A 22,258-nucleotide genomic window follows, 5' to 3' on the forward strand; every position below is an offset into this window, starting at 1 on the left:
TTCTACTTTGAAAACAAGTTTTATATTTTGCAAATCAATTGTTACTTGTTATGTGACTTTTTTTTTGTATAACAAGTATGCATCCATCTGTAGTATGTAAAAAGAAATCCATAAGTGTTATTTCGTGGATAAGGAACGAATTAAATTTGTTCAATTTTATTGAACCATTCAGTTGGATCATTCAAGTTTTACGTGAAATTTTTAAAGATAACGAAAACGATTGGATTCCAATAACGAACGGCTAATAATTCTTTTTATCGCTAATTTAAAACAACTATTACTGTACAAATTGATTTTATAATACGCGTAAAACACGAATACTTATTCTCACACAGTTTCAAAAATTTTAGTTTAATTTTCATAAACATTTTCGTATATCGACAGATATTTTCAAAAAGAAAGAAAAGTTTGAGTTTCCATTCCAAAAAATCCAAGTGTACTAAGAGCAAAGGATTACAACAACGACGCAAAGATGGAACAAAGATGGAACAAATAAACGAATGCACAAGTTTCTATCGTTCCTCCTCTTATTCGTCCCCTCGTAACCGCGAGTCCAGGCGCCCCCTCTCTCCTACTTGCCGTCCACCCCCGGCTTTTGTCTTATTATTCGGTCGGCCAGGTATATCTCTCCTTCCTCTACACGGCACTCCTCTCTCCCCAGCGATCCACGCATATAAACATCGCGGCTTTATCTGAGCGTTTTATAGCGGCGGAGGTCCCACCAACCGAGGGCCCTCTCTGCCTACGCTCCTCTTCCCTCTTTCCTCCGCTCTTCTCCCCTTTCTGCCCCTCGTATACCCTCCTCTCTTTCTCCCTCTCGCTTCTCCGTTTCTCTCCCTCTCCCTCTTTCTCTCGTGCATCGAAAACGTGTATTTCCTGGATCGTGTTTCCCGATCCTCGCACGAGTATCATTTATTTTTTCCCTCTTTGCCTCGGCTCGGGGAAGGGTTTTTTTCGAAATTAGCGGCGCGCATTTTTCCGCAATCGTAAGAATTATCGACCGGATTTACAATGTATACGGATAAATCGGTAATAAAAGTGCAGGCCCGAGCGCAGGGCTGTCGCGATAGCGTTAATGCGCATTTTCAAATGCGCAGGGGAAGATTATGGGTTAGTAAGTTATTGGCGACACGTTTTTCGCTTCGCGATTTCGACACGGGGGAGGAGAGTTTTGATAAACTTTTTTTCGATATTCGTAAAAAGCGGAACCTGAACTGACTCTATGGAATATATTCGATCTATCGTTTTTAAATATCTCTTGAAACTTTTTAAATTTTTCAAAAGATTCTATATATTCTATATATATAGAAAATGAATATTAACAAGGATAGACTTTTTTAAAATTGTCGTTCTATCATGTTCGAGGTGTTAATTAACTGATAATCGAAGAAAAGGAAAAGAAATCTCGAATGGAATGTTATTATTCAATCGAGAAAGTAAATTTTTCTTTGCTCGTTATGAAAAAAGCGAATCACTGATATGAAAATAGAATGGAATGAAACGATAGTTGAAAACATGGATACATAGGCAGTCCCAACGTTAAACAGTTAATTCCTCTTTTTAGTATCACGATAGCTTGCTACTTCGGTAAAGCTAATAGAAAGGGGGATAAATAGGCTGCCAGTCAATAAGTCGCTACTGAAAAGCAGCCTGTTAATGGGTTTTCAGGTAGCAAACTGTTTTAAGAATCCATTTTAACCGGAAATTATCGTATTATGTTTCTGAAATAAAAATAGCAAAGAAGATAGTATATATTTTACATGATAAATTAATGGTCGAGTATTATGAATATCGTTGCGAAATATTGCAAAATTTAAACTCGAGATGACTTTTATTTTCGATCGTAACCTCGGTTTTTCGAAATGTTTTCTTTTTTTTTTTAATGATCAGAACGTAAGATATTCATGGGAATTTTATTTACTTTTAACAAATAAATCTGTTATTATTCGCAACGTATAATTGTCGAGAGTAATGATAAAATCCGGATAGACTAGCAATAATTGGAAGCTAATTATAAAAATCATTGTATGCAAATTTTTCGAAAACGAAGTTCTTCCATGCATCCTTTTTTTTATCCGATTAATTTTACGAAACAGAATTTGATACGACAGAATTCTTAATTAGATCCATAATTCATTTCAAACAGCAAAATTTTCGTCAAAGAATAAATATTTGTAAGATATTTTAATTTACAATTCGAAAACATAATTTCGAAACGCCCTATCTCCTCTTGACAACTGGAAAAATTAAAAATAATTTTTTTTTCCGATACATTCATTTCGCGGAGAATAATCAAAACCATAAAAAAAAAAAAAAAAACACGCCAATACCATAATGCAAAGACATCCGTTTGAGCTTCTGTAAATCAGATGTGCAGATTATCGCTGTATCCTTTCCTCGAATCCGAACGAAGAGAAAGAAGCGTGGCGGACGATTGGGCGAACGTTCATCCGCGAAAAGAAGGGGACATTTATCCGTGGAATACCACATGTTGCCCCGTCTCGGTTTCTCTCCGGTTATCTTTGAGAATCGATACCGCCAATCGAGGAACCCGTTTCCACATATCTCGGGGACGGTGTTTTCACGGGGGTCCAAGATCGATCTCGAGATCGCCCATCGTGGATCGTGAGAGGCGGTTCGACGCTCAGAATCTGTTACAGGGTTCGCAAGCAACGTCGCAGCAAAAACGAGAAAAGCGGCTGGCCTCATTAGCATATCGTGTCTCGACTTCCCTTTTTTTTCCTTTTTCTCTTTTTTCGTTTATTTATTTCCATTTGTTCTTCTTTCGTGGAGGAACCCTGTTCCTCCACGGTGATTGCCGCCACTTTGATAGTTTCAAGGATCCCAATGTGGTTGCAATTTCTCTTTAAGTTTTCCTTTTCTTTTTTTTTTTTTTTTTGCCGAATCGCTTTTATCGGATTTATCGAATTTTTTGTAAATCGTGTCCGCTTTATTCATCGAGAAAAAAAGAAAAGAACGTAAGGAATGAACGTCCGTTTAAAAAGAAAAAATGAAAACGCATGCGAATTATTCCATTTGAATTATTCGTCTCGATTCCCTTCTCTATATAAAGCAAGCGTTAAAGATACACCGAATTCGAAAAATTAAAATAACCCTCTCATTTCCATGCAATAATTCCGAACGCAAGTCTGGACGCAACGCGAGTTTAAAATAAATTTTTTTCGAAAGCGGTTAGGAAATTCTCTAACAGGCGATCGAACAAATTTGACGAGATCGTTAAAGGTTTATCGATTTAAACCCATTATACATTCGAAATAACACATTATATGCAGCGTAGAATACGGTCGCGTCGTTTTTTTCACGAATTTTTTTTCTTCTTCTTCTTTTTTCTTTTTTCTTTCTTTCCTCCCAACGTGCTTAACGTTCAACTTTTGTTTTCGTTCTGTTGAAAGTCGCGGTAATAACCAGATAAATATGTAAATTTATTCACCGTGGTAATTTGTCGCACGCATGACTGCTTAATATTTAATCCACGAACGCGACCATGACGATAGTATTCACGCTACGAAATTGTAAATTCGGCAAAGGAGTTTGGTAATACACGTACATGCGTCTCTCTTTTATTTTCTTACCTTTAATTAAAATAATTTAAATATTTTTTTTTCCCCCTCTTCGTGGAATTTCTCTCCCCTTTTCTTTCTCTCTCTCTCTATCTCTCTCTATCTCTCTGCGTCAAATTAAAAAAAAAAGGAATCGACGATCTCGTTGCACGCTTTATTTATTATTCTAAAAGATCGCGTTTTATTATTCGGTTGCTGGTCGAGCGGAATGTCGATCTCGAGATTAAATCGATCGTGTACAATTAAACAGCCAACGGCACGCGAATTTTTTCACGAAAAATTTAAAATTTGCACGCGATAGTAAAGTTATTATTTGTGTCTTTATTTAATGGGAAACTTCTCCTTTCATAAGTGGCAATTATTTTTATCTCTATCGTAGATATTATTCCAACAAAGAAATTTCATGAAAAATAAATCTTGAGCAATGAATCTGTTAAATATTAGTAAATATCTAACATTTAGAAATGAATTAATCATTACAAATATATTAATATAATTAATCATAAAGTTAATTGCAAAGATTCGATTAATTTTCTCAATGTCTGTTTACATTTTAAACTCGACGTATATTGATCTAAAAACTAACTAAATAGAAAATTCACGTTCGACAAAGAAGAAATCGATAAAACAGTTAATTCATTTGAATAGAAGAAACGTACTTAAATCATAATAAGTATGTATCTATAAAAATATTGAAATAAATTTAAACTTATACTTATCTAATCATATAAACAAATATATATACAATCTTTTATCAAGTAATGAAAAAAAAATTTCAATTTGCAATAAATGAATTAATATCGACATAGATGAAAGGGAACGAATCGAGTCAAATGTAAAATGAAAAATTTCGACATGATAGGTAATAATAAATGAATAATTAATGATATTAACACGTCTTTTTTGCTCAAATTTTACTTATTTCGCTTACGAAACTTTCTCGATTTATTAATAATCACGATATATATATATATATATTCATCACGTTTATTGGATAGAAATATTAATTAATCCATCAATATCTCGGTAGATAATTAATATTAGTTGGACGGTTTATTGATGCAGATTATAGCGGATCTCACGCTCTCAGAATATATTAAAACGCGTGGACTATTTGAAATTTCCTTGATGCACGCGTGGTAAACACGGATATCAACGATTGTTGTTTGAACTCCTGCCAGTTTTCAGCTCGTTCCCGTCACTCGCATTAGCAAATCGATTATACGCACATATCCGCTTTTTACATCCCGTCTTAGACATTCCGAGATCTTTGTTTTTGCTAATTTAGAGATCAGTTTTTACAAGCGATTATCGTTGTGCAGCCGCCTCTTTCTTTTTTTTTTATTTTAAATTGCGTTGTAGATTAGAAAATGTAAATTAGAAAATATTCGTTGGCGCGATAGCATGGCACGATAATCGATGTTTGGTTAATATCTATAATTTTCCATATTTTTTTGTTAAATTGTAATATGCGTGTATCGTATTATTTGTTTGATACAGAAATTTCGAAATATCAACATTCCAATGTTGTTTTATTCCAATATTATTTGTTGTGATTAATGCGGTTTCGTGCGGTTATTAAAAAGTCTAAAATCAAAAATTATATCACCTAATCTTTCATCAATCGTAACATCTTGCAGCATAGAGATCATAATCTTTATCTATTATTCGCGATAATAATTATAAATAAATATTAACGCATAACAAATAATTCTCACATTTCACAAAGATAATAACGATTCTATCTTTGAAAAAAGAAATATACAATCGGGACGTATAAATAACGAGCAAAGTTTCCTCGTGCCGATAAGATGCAATTTGCTTATCGACGAACAAAACCAATAGAAAAACTGGAAACTGAACCTTCGTTAAAAATAACTAAAATACACTTACAATCGTCAAGACTAGAAAATTCAATATCTCATACTTGTAACTTGGTCTTCGTTTAATTTTATATATCGAAGATAAAAATGGAAGATAGTTTTGGCGACAAAGATTTCGAAGAAATGAAACACGAAAAGAAGTACAAACTTGTCGGAGTGTTACTTTATCGGGACGTTATTTCTTTTTTTCTTCGAAAGCTTGGACTAAAAAGTGGAATTTTTATTCGATCTCGAAAGTCTCTTCGATATTTAGTGGCAAAAAGGCGGGAAAACAAAATTTACGAGTCCTAACCAAACGGGTTTAATGCTCGAGAAACCGTTTAACTTATACGTTCAAACAATATTTACGACAGTTAGACTTGCACGTGAATTTCGAGTAGGTGAGGAGTGGGTGTGTGTTGCCCTCGACGGACGAAAATGACGACTCCGGCTACGGTTCCATATAAATAGCATTGTATTTCACATATCTCGTGTACACTTTCAATAAATATCTTTGCAAGTAGTATGTACATAATGACAGAGGAGAAAAGAGACAGGATGAATCAAGCATAACCCACAACCGGTGAGTCTAAAACCGCGGTTCCTCACTCATTCTCGTCCATACTTCTCTAACTATTTATCGTATTTATATCTCGTGTTCGCATAATGATATTTTATTCTCGATCGCGAATTTCTTTCTCGTAATAACAATCACAATCGTATCGATATATAATATCTCTATCGTCGTCTCTTAATTGGGACCAGTATATAGTAACGTAGCGACGAAATCGAGTAACACCGGTCAGAAGAATTAAGTATCGTTGGAGTATCGTCGATCCGATTGCCGTCGGCGATTCGAAACTGAAACCGAGACTGTCAACGTCCGCGTATTTATGGCACTGGTTCTCGATCGTCCTCGGCGTCCTCCACAAAATCACACACGCGCGATTATTCCCCTGGCGGGCACACACTGCGCGGCTTCGAAACGAGATTCCTCGACGAACGCGTTAATCATGATCGTGCAGCTTGCTCGAACATTCTCTTCCAGAAGTAAGCCCCCCCGAATTCAGAGTAACTTCGTAACTTCAAACACAAACACGGAGAGGAAGAGATTTCTTCCTCATCCTCGATACTACTCTCGCACAGATCGCAGAAATTTCTTCTTCACTACAGTTTCTCGAGAGCACGACTGTTGGTCAACAACTCCCTGGTGAGTCTCCACACTTGCTTGGCCGCGTTCTCCAAACCGCTAGGCGACTTGCCCTTGAACAGATCCAGGTTCGGCAAGAAATAGTGGGGACACCTGCGGCACTGCAGGCAAGAGATCAATTGCAAAAGGATCCCGTTGATACGATCCGCGATGCAAGTTTCGTCCCATTCCGCTTCGTGCGGGTGTTTCTCGCATTCGTAGAGCAACAAGGTTTTCATGTGATAGCTGGTCACCGGATTTCCGGGTAGATCGAGGTGTCTGTCCCTCAGAGTTTTCAATATGCTCAGGCAACGCTTCCTGCTACCACCCTGGAGCAAACGGTTCTCGGCGTCTATGAAGGATAACGCCCAGGCGTCCCCCTCCATCGCCGATTGTTTGCCCTGCAAACCGATGCACTCCTTCGACAACATGTCGAAACCCTCCGTTTTCACCTCGGCCACGATATTAGGATGCGGCCAAGGTATGTGCGCGATGGGCCAGTGGGAAGCCGATCTGGGCCAGAGGCCGGCGCACTTGAACGCGGGCGTTATTTGTACCACGTATCTCTCCCTGATCCGGAGTTTCACCTCTGTCGTGTCCGCTATCATCTTCACGGAGTCCCTGTAGGCACACTTGTCGCAGGCCTGCGCCACCAACGTTTGAAATCGGGAGCGAATTTTCCGGGCGGACAGGTAACCGGACGCGGTGATGAACTCCACCCAAAGGGACATGGATCTCTTTCGTCCGTCGCTAAGCTTCAGCACCGCGCATCCGGGCAACGTTCCGTCGTCCACGAAGTTCAGGACCCCCATTTGATTGAGGTAAATCACGATTTCGAACTCCGTCGGCGAGATCACGTCGAGGCCGTCGAAGCGGCCGTTGTAATCGGTCAACGAGGAGATGAACCTCGGCTCCTGCACCTCGACTTCCTTCAGCACGTCCTGAACCACCCGACACACCTCTTGGATCGTCTTCATCACCTGGCTCTTCCTTGTCATCACACGCTCCCCGAAATACTTGTTGATCTGGTACACCATCTTGGATTGAGCCGCCAGCATATCGGCCGGCAACAGCATGGTTGCCGCGGCCTGAAGCCTTTCGAAGGCTTCTTTATCACGTTTATTACTCTCGATCACCGCATTCTGCCTCCACACCTCCCGATCGACCAATCTTCTTACGATGTTGGACCAGTCGTTCCTCGCCCTCGTTCTCCCATCTGTTTCTCTCTCTCTCTCTCCCTTCTTTCTGGACCGAGCTTCTACCCGAATCGAGCCACTACTCGATGGAGAAACGGATCGGGAATGAGGAATCGGCCGTCGAAAAAAGTTCGTTTCCTCGCGCCGTTGCTTCGCCGGTCACGGAGACACGAGCGAGAAGCGGGAGGTAAAGGTGTACGAGCGACTCCGTCCCAGAGCAGATAGTCGACTGCGCTGTCGTTCACCTCCTCCGCGCCTCCGCTCTTTGAACCGCACGAAGGCGTGCGGTTGCCTAGCTCCGCCCCCTCGGACAGGCCACGCCCCCGTGCCGCGCGGTTCCGCCAATCGCGCGCCCCGTGAACCGCGCAGGCGTGGCCTGTCGCGGTGAACCGACACGATCGATCCGCACGAACCGCTCTACCTATACGTTACGAACGCCACGCTGAAGGACGAACGCCGCGGCGGCGGCGGCGGCGGCTAACCCCAAAACAGCGATCCCTTTCCCCCCCCATGAATTATGCAGATCTTCGACTCGTTTTATTTCGTGCCCATGGATACCGTGTCCTGCTCGGCCATTCCTCCGCAACCCCATCGAACCCCAAAATTTTCGTCATAGTCGTGGATTCCGCCGTTACTTAGAGGAGAGAGAGAGGGCATCGTGGCGACACTGGAGCAGGATTTTTAGTCGTTTCCGATTCCCGATCTTCGGCGGAGTGGATACAAAACCCGTTCGATGTTTTTCGAAGGATATACGTTGTGGCTATCTTTATACAGGCCTCGTCTCGCGAAGAGGTGATTCGGTTCGAAGTAAGAAATTCGCGCGGCGGACACTGACGAGATCCGAGTCGAGTTGAATTATCGGATTTAACAGGGGAGAGGGTTTCGTTTACGATCGTTTTTATCGAGAATCGGACGCGCGCCGCGGGGGAAAAAGAACTCGGTATAAAATTTTACGTTTAACGACGACAACGATAACTCTACCATTAAGGCTTGTAAATCGCGGGAGAACGATACGAACGCGGGTAAAGTGTGGCCGCGCGCGAGCGAGCGAACGAGCAATTTCGCCGTTGGGAAACGCTTTTTTCCTCTCACTTTGTTTTTACGGGGCAATAATAATAACGTAAATTCCTGAACGATCGGCGCGCGGAGAGTGAGCGGCCATCGGTTAACGAATGTCATTGCGTCGAGGAGATAAGGATGGGAATTTCTGGGAGGAATTAAGATAAGGGGTACGAGTTGGAATCGTCGTAGGCGTACAGCGACCGTGAAACGCTCGGTAGCGAATGCATTTGACGAGGCCGTTACGGTATCCTGCCAGCGCGTGCACACAAGTGTTAATATCGTAGATAATAATTATTCCGTAGTGGTTTTTACGATATCGTTTCGAACTGACCGGGATGAAAATTGAATGGCGAATTATTTTGGATCTTGGTTATTAAGATACAAATTTTACGGTTGCTGGATATCTCCTTTGTGGGAAGAAAAGTTGTGAAAGCGATTGGAAATCGAGGACGAGATGTTGTTGGCTTTAATTAAATGGTTGTTTCCCTTTTTTTTTTTTCTTTTTTAATAACTTCGGTAAGAAAGAATATTTTGAATTTACAAATTTTATTTCATCCATATTTACTCAGAAAATTTTTGTTTTTCCAGTACATTAGCAGAGTTTGAAATAAATTAATCCGTGTCATTGATTCTTAAGATCATTTACATAATAATTGATTAAAGTTTTAAAATCTCTAAAGAAACTGATTATCTTTAAATAAAAATGTTTAATATTTAATTATTTAATTCTTTTTATAAATTAAATAATTTTGCAATTTTCTGATTTAAAAGAGTTAGAAAATCTCTATGCGTTTTTGCGGAATAAGGGATCTTTGGAATATCACGATTACAATGAAAGAATTTGTTTCGTTTCAAAATATCAAACGAATTAATAACAAAGGATTCGGATTTTTCATGATTCATAATACAAAATGAAAAGAATTTAGTCGCAATTAACTATTCCTCTTATGAGACGAAATGTATTTATTAATTATTTACATCATGTATGTTCGAACAATGATTCGAGTAGAAATAAATATCGTTTAAATAATATAAAAAAGTATTTACATACAACAATACGGTGAGCTACCGACGGCAGCTCAATCGCTAACTCATTATAAACATTGGATTAATTTAACGAGAATGGATCGCGAAACGTTTCACATCACCCATATAGACGAGCAACTAATCGGGTACTTAATTAAATCGCTTTCGTATCGTAACTCTACGCGGAGAAATCGCTTCGTTAAATAAGCAAGAGATTCCGCTCCAAGCGAAAGCTTCGATCATTGTAAAAAAAAAAAGAAAAAAATATCCGGTTATGATATCCTTTAAATCCTACGCGCATCCAGTCGATTTCGGACTGTCTCGATTAACGTAGCCATTAACGTGGAAAGTTTTAACGCGTCTTCCTCGAAATTTTTTATACATAAATTAACGAGTTAAACTTAACAATTACTCATTACTTTCGCGCGAAACGAAACGGTAGGAAAAGTGGGATATTGCACTGGAACGAAACGCTTGTGAACCGATAATAATGACCGACGTTCGACTCGCATTAATCGTGTCGTGGGATCATAGAGGAAAATTTACGGAACCGTGAAACAAAAAAAAAAAAAAAAAAAAGAAAAGAAAAGGGAAAGGAAAGAAGGAAAGGAAGAAGAAAAGAAAAGGGGGTAAGGTCAATAGACAGATTCGTTACACCATCCCCGATACCCTGGCACACTGAATCTTGTGCAAGAAGATATATCGAGTGAAAGTAAGACTTCCCGCTTCTGCAAGGGTAAAAAGCAGGCAAAGAACCGTCGCGAAAGCAGCAGATTCTGAATGTTCCGTGATTCACGCGAGTCACCGAGTACCTTTAAAGCGAAACTCTCTCTCTCTCTCTCACTCTCTCACTCTCTCATTCTCTCTCTCTCTCTTTTTATTATACACTCCTCTTTAGCTGGAAGCTTTAAAAGCAAAAATTATCAGCTAAAGCTTTTCGAGGGCACGGCTATTGGTCAACAGCTCTCTGGTCAGTCTCCACACTTGTTTAGCCGCGTTCTCCAAACCGCTAGGCGACTTCCCTTTGAACAGATCCAAATTGGGCAAGAAATAGTGAGGGCATCTTCGACACTGGAGGCAGGATATCAATTGCAGGAAAATTCCGTTAATACGATCCGCTATACAACCCTCGTCCCACTCGGTCTCCAGAGGGTGCTTCTCGCATTCGTAGAGCAACAACGTCTTCATGTGATAGCTGGTCACCGGATTTCCGGGAAGATCGAGGTGTCTGTCCCTCAGGGTCTTGAGAATGCTGAGGCATCGCCTGCGGCAGCCACCTTGCAACAATCTCGTCTCCGCTTCCGTGAACGAGAGAACCCACGCGTCACCCTCCATAGCCGATTGCTTCCCTTGAAGGGCCACGCTTTCCTTCGACAACAGATCGAAACCCTCGGTCTTAACCTCGGCGACGAGGTTAGGATGAGGCCAAGGTATGTGAGGGATCGGCCAATGGGCAGCCGATCTCGGCCAAACCCCCGAACATTTGAACGCCGGCGTGATCTGGACCACGTATCTCTCCCTGATCCGTAGCTTCACCTCGGTCGTGTCCGCTATCATCTTCACGGAATCCCTGTAGGCGCACTTGTCGCATGCCTGCGCCACCAACGTTTGAAATCTCGAGCGGATCTTCCGCGCGGACAGGTAGCCGGAGGCGGTGATGAACTCGACCCAGAGCGACATGGATCTCTTCCGGCCGTCGCTGAGCTTGAGCACGGCGCAACCCGGCAGGGTGCCGTCGTCGACGAAGTTGAACACTCCCATCTGGTTCAGGTAGAGGACCACCTCGAATTCGCCTGGCGAGATCACCTCGAGGCCCTCGTACCGGCCGTTGCACTCGGTCAAAGAGGAGATGAACCGTGGCTCCTGCACCTCCACCTCCTTCAACACCTCCTGCACCACCTTGCACACTTCTCTGATCGTCTTTTGTACCTGGCCCATACGAGCTTGAACCCGCTCACCGTAATACTTGTTCATCTGATACAGCATCTTCGACTGGGCTGCCATCATGTCCTGGGGCAACAGCATGTTGTCGCGGTATCCTGTCCCGATAACGGTGAAGCTTTCTGGTGAACTGTTCCTAACTGGAACCGATTCACGTCTCATTCTTTCGCTTGGGCACGCGTCATCCCGATCAATTTCGCTTTTTACCATCCATGTGCTCGAGTTGTTTTCCTTGAAATCCGATCGCGACGACAATCGATGGAAATCACTCTGGAGAAGAAAGAGTCACGGAACGAGGGAAACGTGGTACGAGCGTAGTTGGATCGGGCGTCGGCAGGTGTTGTACGAGCGCGACTCGAGGTGCTCCGCGCGCGCGACGACAGAGAGAGCACCGGTGGTGACCACCAACCCGTTCCACTGGCGTTGTAGTTGTGTGCCGGTTTCCAAAGTCCCGCCTTCAGCAACGACAGGGTCACGTGGAGCGTGCGCGGTTTCGCCACGCCCCCTGTCGTCCCTCCTCTCTTGCCACTGCACCGCGCGCACCGTCGTCTCACACCCTTTCGACCCGCTCGTCGTATTTTTCATCCCGCTTTAGTTATTTAGCGCGGTTCCTTTCGTCGTGAACGGGGGATGCTGGACCGGATCTTATCTGTAGGGTAAGTTGCGTGATATCGAGGATGCAATTGCGCGAGTTGTGAATGAGACGTGTCGTATCGACACTTTGGGTGGAGGTAATTGCGTCGAGAATAAGTAAGTTTTGAAAGGGATGAACCTTGTTAATAGGTAAGCATAGTTTGTAATAGAAGTTTTTCAGGAATAAGTTAATAAGTTTTTCAGGAATAAGTGAATAAGTTTATGTTTTATGTTAAGTTATGTTAAGTTATGTCGAATATGTTTAATGGAATCAATATCGATAAATGGAAATGGTAAAAGTATAGTTGATAATTTCTACTTGAAAATGTAAAAATCGATCAGTTTATACGGATTTTTTATAAGCTGCATTAACTAGAGGCAATTGCCAAAATATCTTTTAGAGATGTCCACTTATTAATATTGAATTACAATTGATTTGTATTCCTATTTATGCATTCAATATACAATAATGATTCGTATGAAAGAATTTTCTTTTCTTCTGTTTAAAATGCAGTCTATAAATATCAAATACTCAATTGTCATTTACACAATTATACTTACTTTGGGAAGAGTCCACAACGCGCCAAGTATAAATTAAAAAATTGACTCGTGGCCAGACATATAAATACAACGAAAGCCAATATAATTTTCCTCTACTTGTTCCTAACACCGTCAAAGAGACATCGATTGCGCCTTCCCGCGACGTATCAATCCATCGATTGTTCCGTAAATAAATTCTTTAGGGTGAAGGCAAACGCATTGTCCAGACGTCGATGGGGTCGCGAGTGGATTCCACTCACGATCGTTCGAGCCGATAATTCCGTCGCGAGGGTCATTTGAATATTCGACGTTCGAATAAAAAGCAGAAGGCTCGTGACAACGGGTTTCCTGTTCCATCGCGAGTGAGAAACAGCCCTTACGGGTCGCAATATGGCGGGCCAAGCGTTGGCAGATGTTCCAACGAACGAGCGAATAGCGATCTGCGTCTTCGAGATGGATACGGTTTTCCAGTTTCCTTTCACGCGTCGATCTGTGATCGCGAAATACCTGTGCTCGAGAAATACGAGATAACAGAATGAGATATCCCGCACGTTGAATGAGATAGGCCGTATAAGATTCTTGAGATTACAGCCTCCGAATGAGGATGTTCACGGTCCCATGTTCTTCTTCTTTGACCTCCTCAACCCTTCTGTTATCGGGGAAATCTAGCGTAGGCGCGTTCTATTCGATGAATAGGAATGGACGTACGTTCGATGCTGTTGAAAGGGCATTTATGCTTGTAGGATAGTGCTAAGAAGTATTTAAGCGCATTGTGGATCATAGAACAGCTGCTGTTTTTGTTGAATTTTCAATGTTTGCGTTTATTATTATTATTATTTTTTTAGTACAATCTTTAGTATATCAGCATCATGTGTTTTCTATGGTATTTCTTCGTATTTTTAAAATATTTCTTTCAGATATGAAACAAATATATGATAAAATAATAATGATACTCAATAGCAATTAAAGTAACAAACAGATAACGCAAAAAGTAAAATATCCATTGTGCATCGACGAAATTATTTTCGAAATCAAGAGTATCCATTACCATTGATTATTTTTCTCGCACGAGAGAGATATACAAGATGAGTATTCAGACATAATTCGTGAAAAACTCTCAATGTTCTATTCGTCTCGGATCCGCTTCGTTGCCGGATAATTGAATAAAGTTGAGAAATCCAATCTACTCGAAGTTGGAGTGGTAGATTGGCGCCCACCATGCCTCGCTAATGCGACTTGATTCATGGGTCGAGCACGTGCATCTCTTTCTCCCTTCCGAACCTGCTCCACCCCCTCATCTCCTTCTCGTGATGCTGTTTTCGCGCAAGGGACGAAGGGTCAAACGTTCTGCTACGTCAGCCCTCAGCATTAATGCGGAAGCTGGTGTCTCGTTGTGCCCTAAACGCGCCTTTCATCATCTCGTTTCGACATAATTCGTTTATCATCTGAATTATTTGTACACCAACGAGATAACGTGGGGTTCGGCTTCGAAGTGGCGCTATCGTGGAGTGGTATCCTCCATTCGTTGCAGAAAAAGTTTCTTAGATTGATGGAAGGATATTATATTGAACATGTTGTAAAAGAAAAGCAATTATTTTTTTAAAATTTTACGACAATATTCAGTCTTATATTTAATTTTGATTTGACATCATGTTTTCTTCTTTTTTCTTTTCAATTTATAATCGTGATTCAGATTTATTCTCTTGAAAAGTTTCTCAAGTATAAAGAAAATAGTATTCAAACACAAGATATTTTACGTTCCAATTAATTAATCGTGTAAAAAATTATTCGTTTACAATTAAAACAATATTACACGAACAATTTCTTTCTTAAATCGATTTTCGAGATATTGGAAACGAAAGGAACGCGTGTAGCAGTCACATTCTCCGAAAATTAATTATCAATAAAATATAATATATATATATATAGAATATATTATATACCACGGTTATAGGATTACAAAACACGAGATATTTCACGATGTCTCCCATCATTCTCATAATTTATATAACTTCACTTTCGATATTCTCGACATTTACATAAAACAACCTTACACGCTATACCATTTATCCACATTTGTAACTAACTCTTCCATATCTTCCTCACCTTCGACATATATTTATAAAACGGTCTCGAGTGAAATTTCTCGAAGGGGATCGTTTCCACCGACCGCCCGTCCACTCGATTGTATCTAACGCCCGAACGAGCGGGGCCCAGAAAGATCAAAGTCCCCAAAAGAGCAATCCCGAATGCAGTTTGCCGAAACATCTCGGTATGGAGTCTCGTTTCACGCGGCCAGGTATAAGAGCCTCGGTCTCTTATTGCGTGGCTCGCTCATTGTGCAAGATTCTCGAGGACGAGGACGACGACGACGACAAGCCTCTTCTCGCGAAAGGCGGCCGAACCTTTCGGTATATTCGGGCGGGCGGCCTTGTAAATCAGCTCGAATGAACATCAACTCGCGTAATCCCCCCGAATAATCCGTGGGGTTCGGTCGTTGAGCTTGGAGAAAGATGCGGAACCGGCGAGGCGCATTGGTCGGTCCGCCGTTTCACGGTCTCTTTATGCTTAATGACACGCGATCGATTTCTCGATTCGACCTGGATGAACGGATGCGTTGCGAAATTTACGCGGTTGCTTACGCCGCGTACAGAATAGGAAATTCGAGTACGAGCATTTCACGTGAAATTACCGTGAAGAGGAAACGGAATTCCAGTTCGGTTTGTATTGGAAGGAGCGTGTTGCAAGTTTCTTTCAACTGTGAGAAATTGAAATTGTAATTTTTTTCCCTTTTTCTTTTTCTTTTCTTTTTTCTTTGTGACGTTTCGGTCAGATTTAGATTAGAGATTTGTAGATGTGCAGTCTTTTCTGAAGGGCAACGGTTTGTGATATATTATAGTTGTGGTTTCAGAGGGTTGGAAGAGGTTTTTTCAAACTTGGAATATCGAAATTCTAATTCTTTCTTTCATCTCGTTTTTTCTTTTGTGATATCTTAATATTTCTTTTATTTTTCTGATATATATCTTATATCAGAATTTGGAGTTTTTTTTTTAGATGTATAACTTCTTTTAATGTGAAGAAATTTTTGAAGAAAGAATAGAAGTTTATATGAAAAGTTTCCAAGTTCAAATGATATGTGAATTTTTTGCAATATTTAAATTTATATTTGGATCAGACATTTTTGGATTGTCAGAATTGTATCTAATAGTGAGAATATCGTAGATTTTTTTTTAAATATCTTTAACGAAATTCAATCATTTTCTATCAGATCAATATCTAATGCACTCATAATCATTCTATAGGAACCAAGACTTGATTATCGACGCGTTGATGATCATTCTCTCCCTATTACGATATAGATTCAGGAACCAATGAAATAGGTCCAAAAGGAATGATCTAGCATCTGTCAATCGAAATGGATTTCGTTGTTTCCTGTAATATATCCTTCGGTATAGATCGACGAAGAAATGTTGTTCATTCGAGCATCATTAACTCGTCCAATTATTTTCATCGAACAAGGCAAGAATCCGCATTCCGTCTCGAATAACTCGGAAAAATTCTTACGAATCAAGTTTCTTTAGTAAATTATCGATAAATTGATGTGTTTTCTTGGAAAATAATTAGATTCCACAAGTAATTGAAGTTTTATTTCCATTCTTATTCGATAACCTTCTTCAAATCATGCGATGAACAAGATTTGCTTTTTATAATTTCGTTGAAATCCTCTTATTTTCGAGTAAAGTAGATAAATAAATTTTAATATATTTTCTTATCGCTTATATAATTTTCTGAGAATCGTTCATAGTCGATCATGGTCACTAGTAAATATAAATAAAACGTTTCGAAAGTTATAAATTATTACTATTATTATTTTATTATATTTTTCACATATAGATTATAGAAAGAAACAAATCGTAATAGGAAGAAAATCCAATTGGAAAATTCAATTTGTCCTTTCGCACAAATGATTAAAAGATTCGAGGAAGGAAAGTACTTTTTCCTTCGAGAATTGTATTCGCGGTGCACAAATGTTTTTATAGTTTCGTCCGACTGGTAGCAATTCTACGTTTATTAGGGGCAGGAAGTCTGGTTGCATCACCGGGAGCCCTTTGCCCGCAGGATGCCGCGATGCGTTATCTCGTGCGAGATACGGTAATAAAGGTATGAGAACACGCACGTGGCGCGCATAACTCATTGCCGTTGCGGATCGTCTTGATGGTTCTCGAACGTTTTCGACGCATCATCCGGCGCGTTCACGAAACGAGGGTTGGAGAGAGACATTATTTTTTTCGAAATTTGAAATATATTATTGTTTCCTACCGTGTTGAATAATTTTCATATTTCGTGAGTTGATCCATTATATGTTAGACCAGTTTCTTAATAAATAAAAAAGACTTAATGGGCATTAATTGTTGAAAAAGTAAAATTGGAATTAATAAAATTGGTTTAAATGATTTAGCAATTACTTATTAAAATGTTGAATGATATTTATTTTTATTATAATTGATCTATTCTTCATATCAAAAATTTATAATTTAACATTATAATTATTTATGATAGTTATTCGATGCTTCGAATAATAAATTATTGAAATAATTTTATTCGTCAATCAATTAAATAATACACGTACAGTCCAATTAAAAAATAAAATAATCGCTTTCAGTATCAGGTTTCAAATCTCTTGAGTTCCTATAACATGGATTTAATATTTTTCACAAAATTCCAAAGGAAAACAAATAAACAACATCCAACAGCCACGATTCCATCCCTAAACCCGATCCAACCCAAAATTCCTCTTCCCAAAACAAAAACATCCGAAGTACTAACTTTCGAAGAAGCAGTTTCGAAACAAAACGCTTCTAACCCTCATTCCCCTCCACCGGTGCGGATAATTAATGATCAAACCACTCTCGAGCCTCCTTCACCGAGAATCGAATAAACCACCATCCACTCGGCCAGCTCTCTTAGGTATCGTGATTTCTGGTGAGTGGTTCTCGCGCCACGAGGATCACGGGAGGGTGCTCGAGAACCCACGATACCCACGAGGAGGACGGGGGGTCTATTATTGTCCGCTGCTTAATCTGTTTGTTGTATAGAGGCTGCCTGCTAAGTGGTAGCCCCATTCTACGCCACCCTATGGCGTGGTACGTAGCCACCAGAGGAGGAAGGGGAGGGAAAGAAGGGGCCTTGTGAACGCGACACATGTCGTTACATCACGGAGCCCATTGTCGCAAAAGGCGCGGTGCTGGGCCGCCATACGATTTCGTTGAGAGATGAACGGCGCACAGGGAACGCTGCTAATCGAGCGCACCACTTGACACTCTGCCAGAGACGACGCACACCTCTTTTTAAATCGCTCCCTCTCTCTCTTTCTCTCTCTCTCTCCCTCTGTTTCTGTATCTTTCTGTCCCTGTTCCTCGAACGGACGCATCATCGAATGTGTAAACATATTAGTCTCGCGCTAGACCGGTGCCACCCCCTGCCACAACACAGGATGGAACACAGGGGTGTCTGTGTTATTTTAACGACTCACTTTTTGGTCAAGTTTCGAGAGCTGTTGAGAGAGCTACGTGGTTTAGATGGATGATAGCTTTTTGGAGGGGTCTTTTGGATGCTTGGTTTTCGGTGCTCTTCTGAAGGTGTGATGGGAGGTTCATACGTTGATTTTGTTACTTCGATCGAGTTTCAATTCGAGTTTGATGCAGGAAATTTTCGGGAATTATCTAATCGAGGTTGAAGCTATTTAAATTTTGGTTATTCGAACGAGAAGAAGAAATTTATTAATAAATTTATCCAATTGTGGAAAATGTTTGTCGTCAAGTTTATATAAATTCTATTAGCGATTTTTTATCTTCTGTTTTCTTGTAAATCAGTGTAGATTTTGATACAGTTTGTTAGAATTTTAATCGTGAATTTAATTGTTCAAATTTTGGAATGTTATATTATGTAAATGAAAGTGAATTAAGATTTGCCTGATCTAAGCAATGATGTAAAAGGATACGTGTTATATCCGTGTTATATTCAGATTGCGATCATCCGAATAATGAATTCCGTATCACGACACACCTTATCGGTTTCAGACAGTGTTTACGAAGAGCGTGCGCAATCGTTCTTAGGGGTTGGCTCTGTGCAACCACCCCCTCGACTCTCCTTTTTTCCCAATCTCGCGCATGGTATCGACTGGATTCCGCTACGATACAATTTCTACCTACGTGTCTATAATATTTAACTTAAAATTTAGTCGAATCTTTAGTTGAGAATATCTTAAAAACTGCGACGTTATATAATTTATTGCCTTTTCAAAATTTTGTCACGATAATCCAATAAGAATATTACGAAGAAAATTATCGAGTCTTTTTCATGATTTATTAACACAAACAGCACGCGTTCTATTTAATCTTCCGAGTCGACGCGATGTTTATGGTCCCCAGAGGTTTTTTCAAGCCGCTTATACGCTTGTAATTAGATTTCCATGCGCGTGTCCTGCACCCTAATGTCATTTCATCTCGTAGGGAGGATGATTCTTCTCCACTCTCTTCGTAGAAATCTATTTGTATGCTTGCTTAATGCGTTTCACTTATTAAACGACTCGAATCATATTAAAATATCTAGATGCTATTTAATCCTTGAAAATTCTGAAATCAATATTTGTTTCTACATAATGATTTGCTAATTTTATTTCTCTTCCAAGAATCTACATTATTTCTTTATCAACCACTTCCAATTTCTTCAGTTGTACTTAAAGAATATCTTTAATCTCATCAACGAAACACACGAAGCATATTAAAATCTTCCATCATCCAATAATTCACCCCTATCGAATTTAAACTCTCAAATCTTTCAATATCCATCATATTTTCTACAATATCTTCCGATTCTCAGCATCAATTTCACCCTTACTAGCTAACAATCTATTCCAAATTTATTTTAACTTGATTTTGAGTTAAATTTGAACTCTTACAGAAAAAGATCATCCAATGTTTTCGATTTTCAACTTGTTGATATTAATTGGCATTCAAATCGTTCGATTATATAACAAGAAGAAGAAGAATCATCGAATGACGATACGATCTCCTCGCTATGGAGGACGGAGGTTGACCGCGAAGCGTTGTGTCGAAGATAATTTCATTTGCCGCGCGTGAGGACATAGTGGCGGCGCCGGTTAAAGCGGGAAAAATTGAAAGACGGCCGTTAGCCGTGGCCAGAGGTAAATTGCTTTTTCTCTCTGTCCACCTTTGGTCTCCTCCGCCGCAAGGAGACCCCTTTCTTTCTCCCTACCCCCTCCCCCCTATTTTTTTTTTCGCCCACGAGACTCGTTCACGACCCGTTCGAGAGCGCAAGCCCGCGAAGTCCTGGATCGATTCTCGGCTCAGCAGGAGGCTCCTCCTACTATGACGGCCATCTTGCGACCGGCACCGGTCTCACTATATCACATCACACTTCACTGAATCCAGCTTGCATACTTAGCTGGTCAGCCATGCGATCGCACCCCGACTTTCGTCCCTCTTCGATGCGAGTATAACGATGATGAGTATTTTCGGGAGGAGATTCGGAGATTGTCGTTTAATTTGAAACATTTTTAGGGATCGTGCGATTTTTGGGCGTGGGATTTAGATGATTTTTCAAGAAATTTAGCGGTGGTGATGATGATGGTTAAAGGATTTTGATAAGATTGATTTTCGATTTCGAGTTTGGAGAATTGTTTTTGACGATGAGAAATTTTGGGAAGGTTGTATTAATTGGCAAACAAGGTGATGATCAATCGATAATATATGCATGAAATTATTATAATTGAAGATTCAAGATATTGTAGAGAGTTATTAATTCATCATGTTTTAAATTAACGTTGTAATTATCGAAAGGAATCTTCTGTGAGAATTCGAAGAAAGAGAAGAAATTTCATAAAAGTATAATTTATTTATGTTCTCATTCTCAGGATTTACGGTTGGGATAATTTCATAAAAAATAGCTTCCTTTTAATGAATATTTTTTGTATATAGATAGAACTGGCTTTTGAAACGCGAGTTACTAAACTGCTTATCTTCGAAGCGAGTTATAACACGAATATGTGTTAAAAATGATTCATTATTTCGCTCAATCTCCTAATAAGGTGTATAAATTTAATAAAAATATTCAAATATGTATCTTTATCCTTTTAATAAATAATAAATTATGCAAATATTACTGTTTAAAAAAAGAAGTACATATATTATTACAATTTAATAGTATTCAAGGAAAAATAACAATTTATTTAAACGGCTACATCAAACTTCAACTTATTTCAAATAAATATCGATCATCCTTTCAAAAGGATAATTCCAATAATCGTAATACACTTATAGTTTAAATTATCATTAGCATTTCAACGAATAATTCCAATCCTTATCTCGAATAACACTGTATTACTAAAATTATTACATCGAATATTTCAGAAAAATCACAAAAAAATTTCTTTATCTCCTTCCAGGTGCTCAAGTACTGCGACCATCTGCACGGAAAATGGTACTTCTCGGAGGTGCGCGCGATATTCTCGCGGCGATATCTGCTCCAAAACGTCGCCATCGAGATATTCCTGGCCAGCCGAAGTAAGTCGTGCGATTCGCCTCGTTCGTTCTCTTGAAAGGGGGGCGGCGGCCCCTTTTGCAGAAAAGGGGGCGCGCATTCCGTTTCTTGCTACGCCCGACCCGTGCGTTATTTCACACGGCGTGATCTAATCCGGCAAAATGGAAATGGAATCCGGAGCTCGTCGCGAGGTGTGCGACCCCCTTTGCTTTTTTACGCAAATAAATATTTGGACCGCGTCACGGTATCCGTTTTTTCGCCGCCGATTTATCAACCAATGCCTGCCTACACCTGCTGCCCCTTTCTTTCTCCTCCAAATATTCTTTGTCCATTTGAAAAAAAAAAAAATCCATAAAATATCTCCTCGAGTTCGTTTCGAGGAAGTTGTGCAAACAAAAATTTGAAAATTTTTTTCACGATGATTTGCTCAGTTTTTGAAAGATTCGATGATAATAATCTTTTCAATACACTCTGGATCTTTTAATTTCTTTTCGTGTTACAAGTTTTTAAGAAATTCACGATAAAATATCGAGTTACTACTATTCAGACAATAAAACCTAAAAATCCAATTCCTAATATTGCATAAATTATACCTAGATTACCAAAAATTTCTTTTTTTCCTCTTTCATTTATTACAATATGAGAGATTAATCCAAATCCAGGAAG

At 39.8% G+C, this 22,258-nt stretch overlaps 3 protein-coding genes and 1 non-coding gene across 21 annotated transcripts in view; 2 read left to right on the top strand and 2 right to left on the bottom strand.

Annotated features, from left to right (window-relative positions):
* LOC724172 (neurobeachin) overlaps positions 1–22,258 on the top strand; it is a 436,186-nt gene that overhangs the window by 389,572 nt on the left and 24,356 nt on the right. For all 18 annotated transcript variants that reach the window (XM_026441525.1, XM_026441519.1, XM_026441532.1 and 15 more), the window contains one exon: positions 21,498–21,615. In XM_026441525.1, coding sequence (XP_026297310.1) covers positions 21,498–21,615 — 118 coding nt within the window. The remainder of the gene's footprint in view (positions 1–21,497; positions 21,616–22,258) is intronic.
* On the top strand, positions 5,359–5,453 carry Mir3735 (microRNA 3735). The gene has a single exon (NR_039524.1). It is a non-coding gene; the product is annotated as a microRNA 3735 (primary transcript).
* On the bottom strand, positions 5,900–8,154 carry LOC550677 (protein mab-21). Its single transcript, XM_623072.6, has one exon. The coding sequence runs from the start codon at positions 7,706–7,708 to the stop codon at positions 6,611–6,613; it is 1,098 nt and encodes a 365-aa protein (XP_623075.1). The 5' UTR covers positions 7,709–8,154; the 3' UTR covers positions 5,900–6,610.
* Positions 9,830–12,464, bottom strand: LOC550922 (protein mab-21-like). Its single transcript, XM_623263.5, has one exon. It carries the CDS (start codon positions 12,065–12,067, stop codon positions 10,844–10,846), a length of 1,224 nt encoding a protein of 407 aa, XP_623266.3. The 5' UTR covers positions 12,068–12,464; the 3' UTR covers positions 9,830–10,843.

The sequence above is a fragment of the Apis mellifera genome, linkage group LG6 (assembly GCF_003254395.2).
Source record: "Apis mellifera strain DH4 linkage group LG6, Amel_HAv3.1, whole genome shotgun sequence".
Taxonomy (NCBI): domain Eukaryota; kingdom Metazoa; phylum Arthropoda; class Insecta; order Hymenoptera; family Apidae; genus Apis; species Apis mellifera.

Bases quoted from the DNA above. Each gene is read 5' to 3' on its own strand.
- LOC550677 (XM_623072.6), bottom strand. From the start codon at position 7,708: ATGCTGTTGCCGGCCGATATGCTGGCGGCTCAATCCAAGATGGTGTAC.
- LOC550922 (XM_623263.5), bottom strand. From the start codon at position 12,067: ATGGTAAAAAGCGAAATTGATCGGGATGACGCGTGCCCAAGCGAAAGA.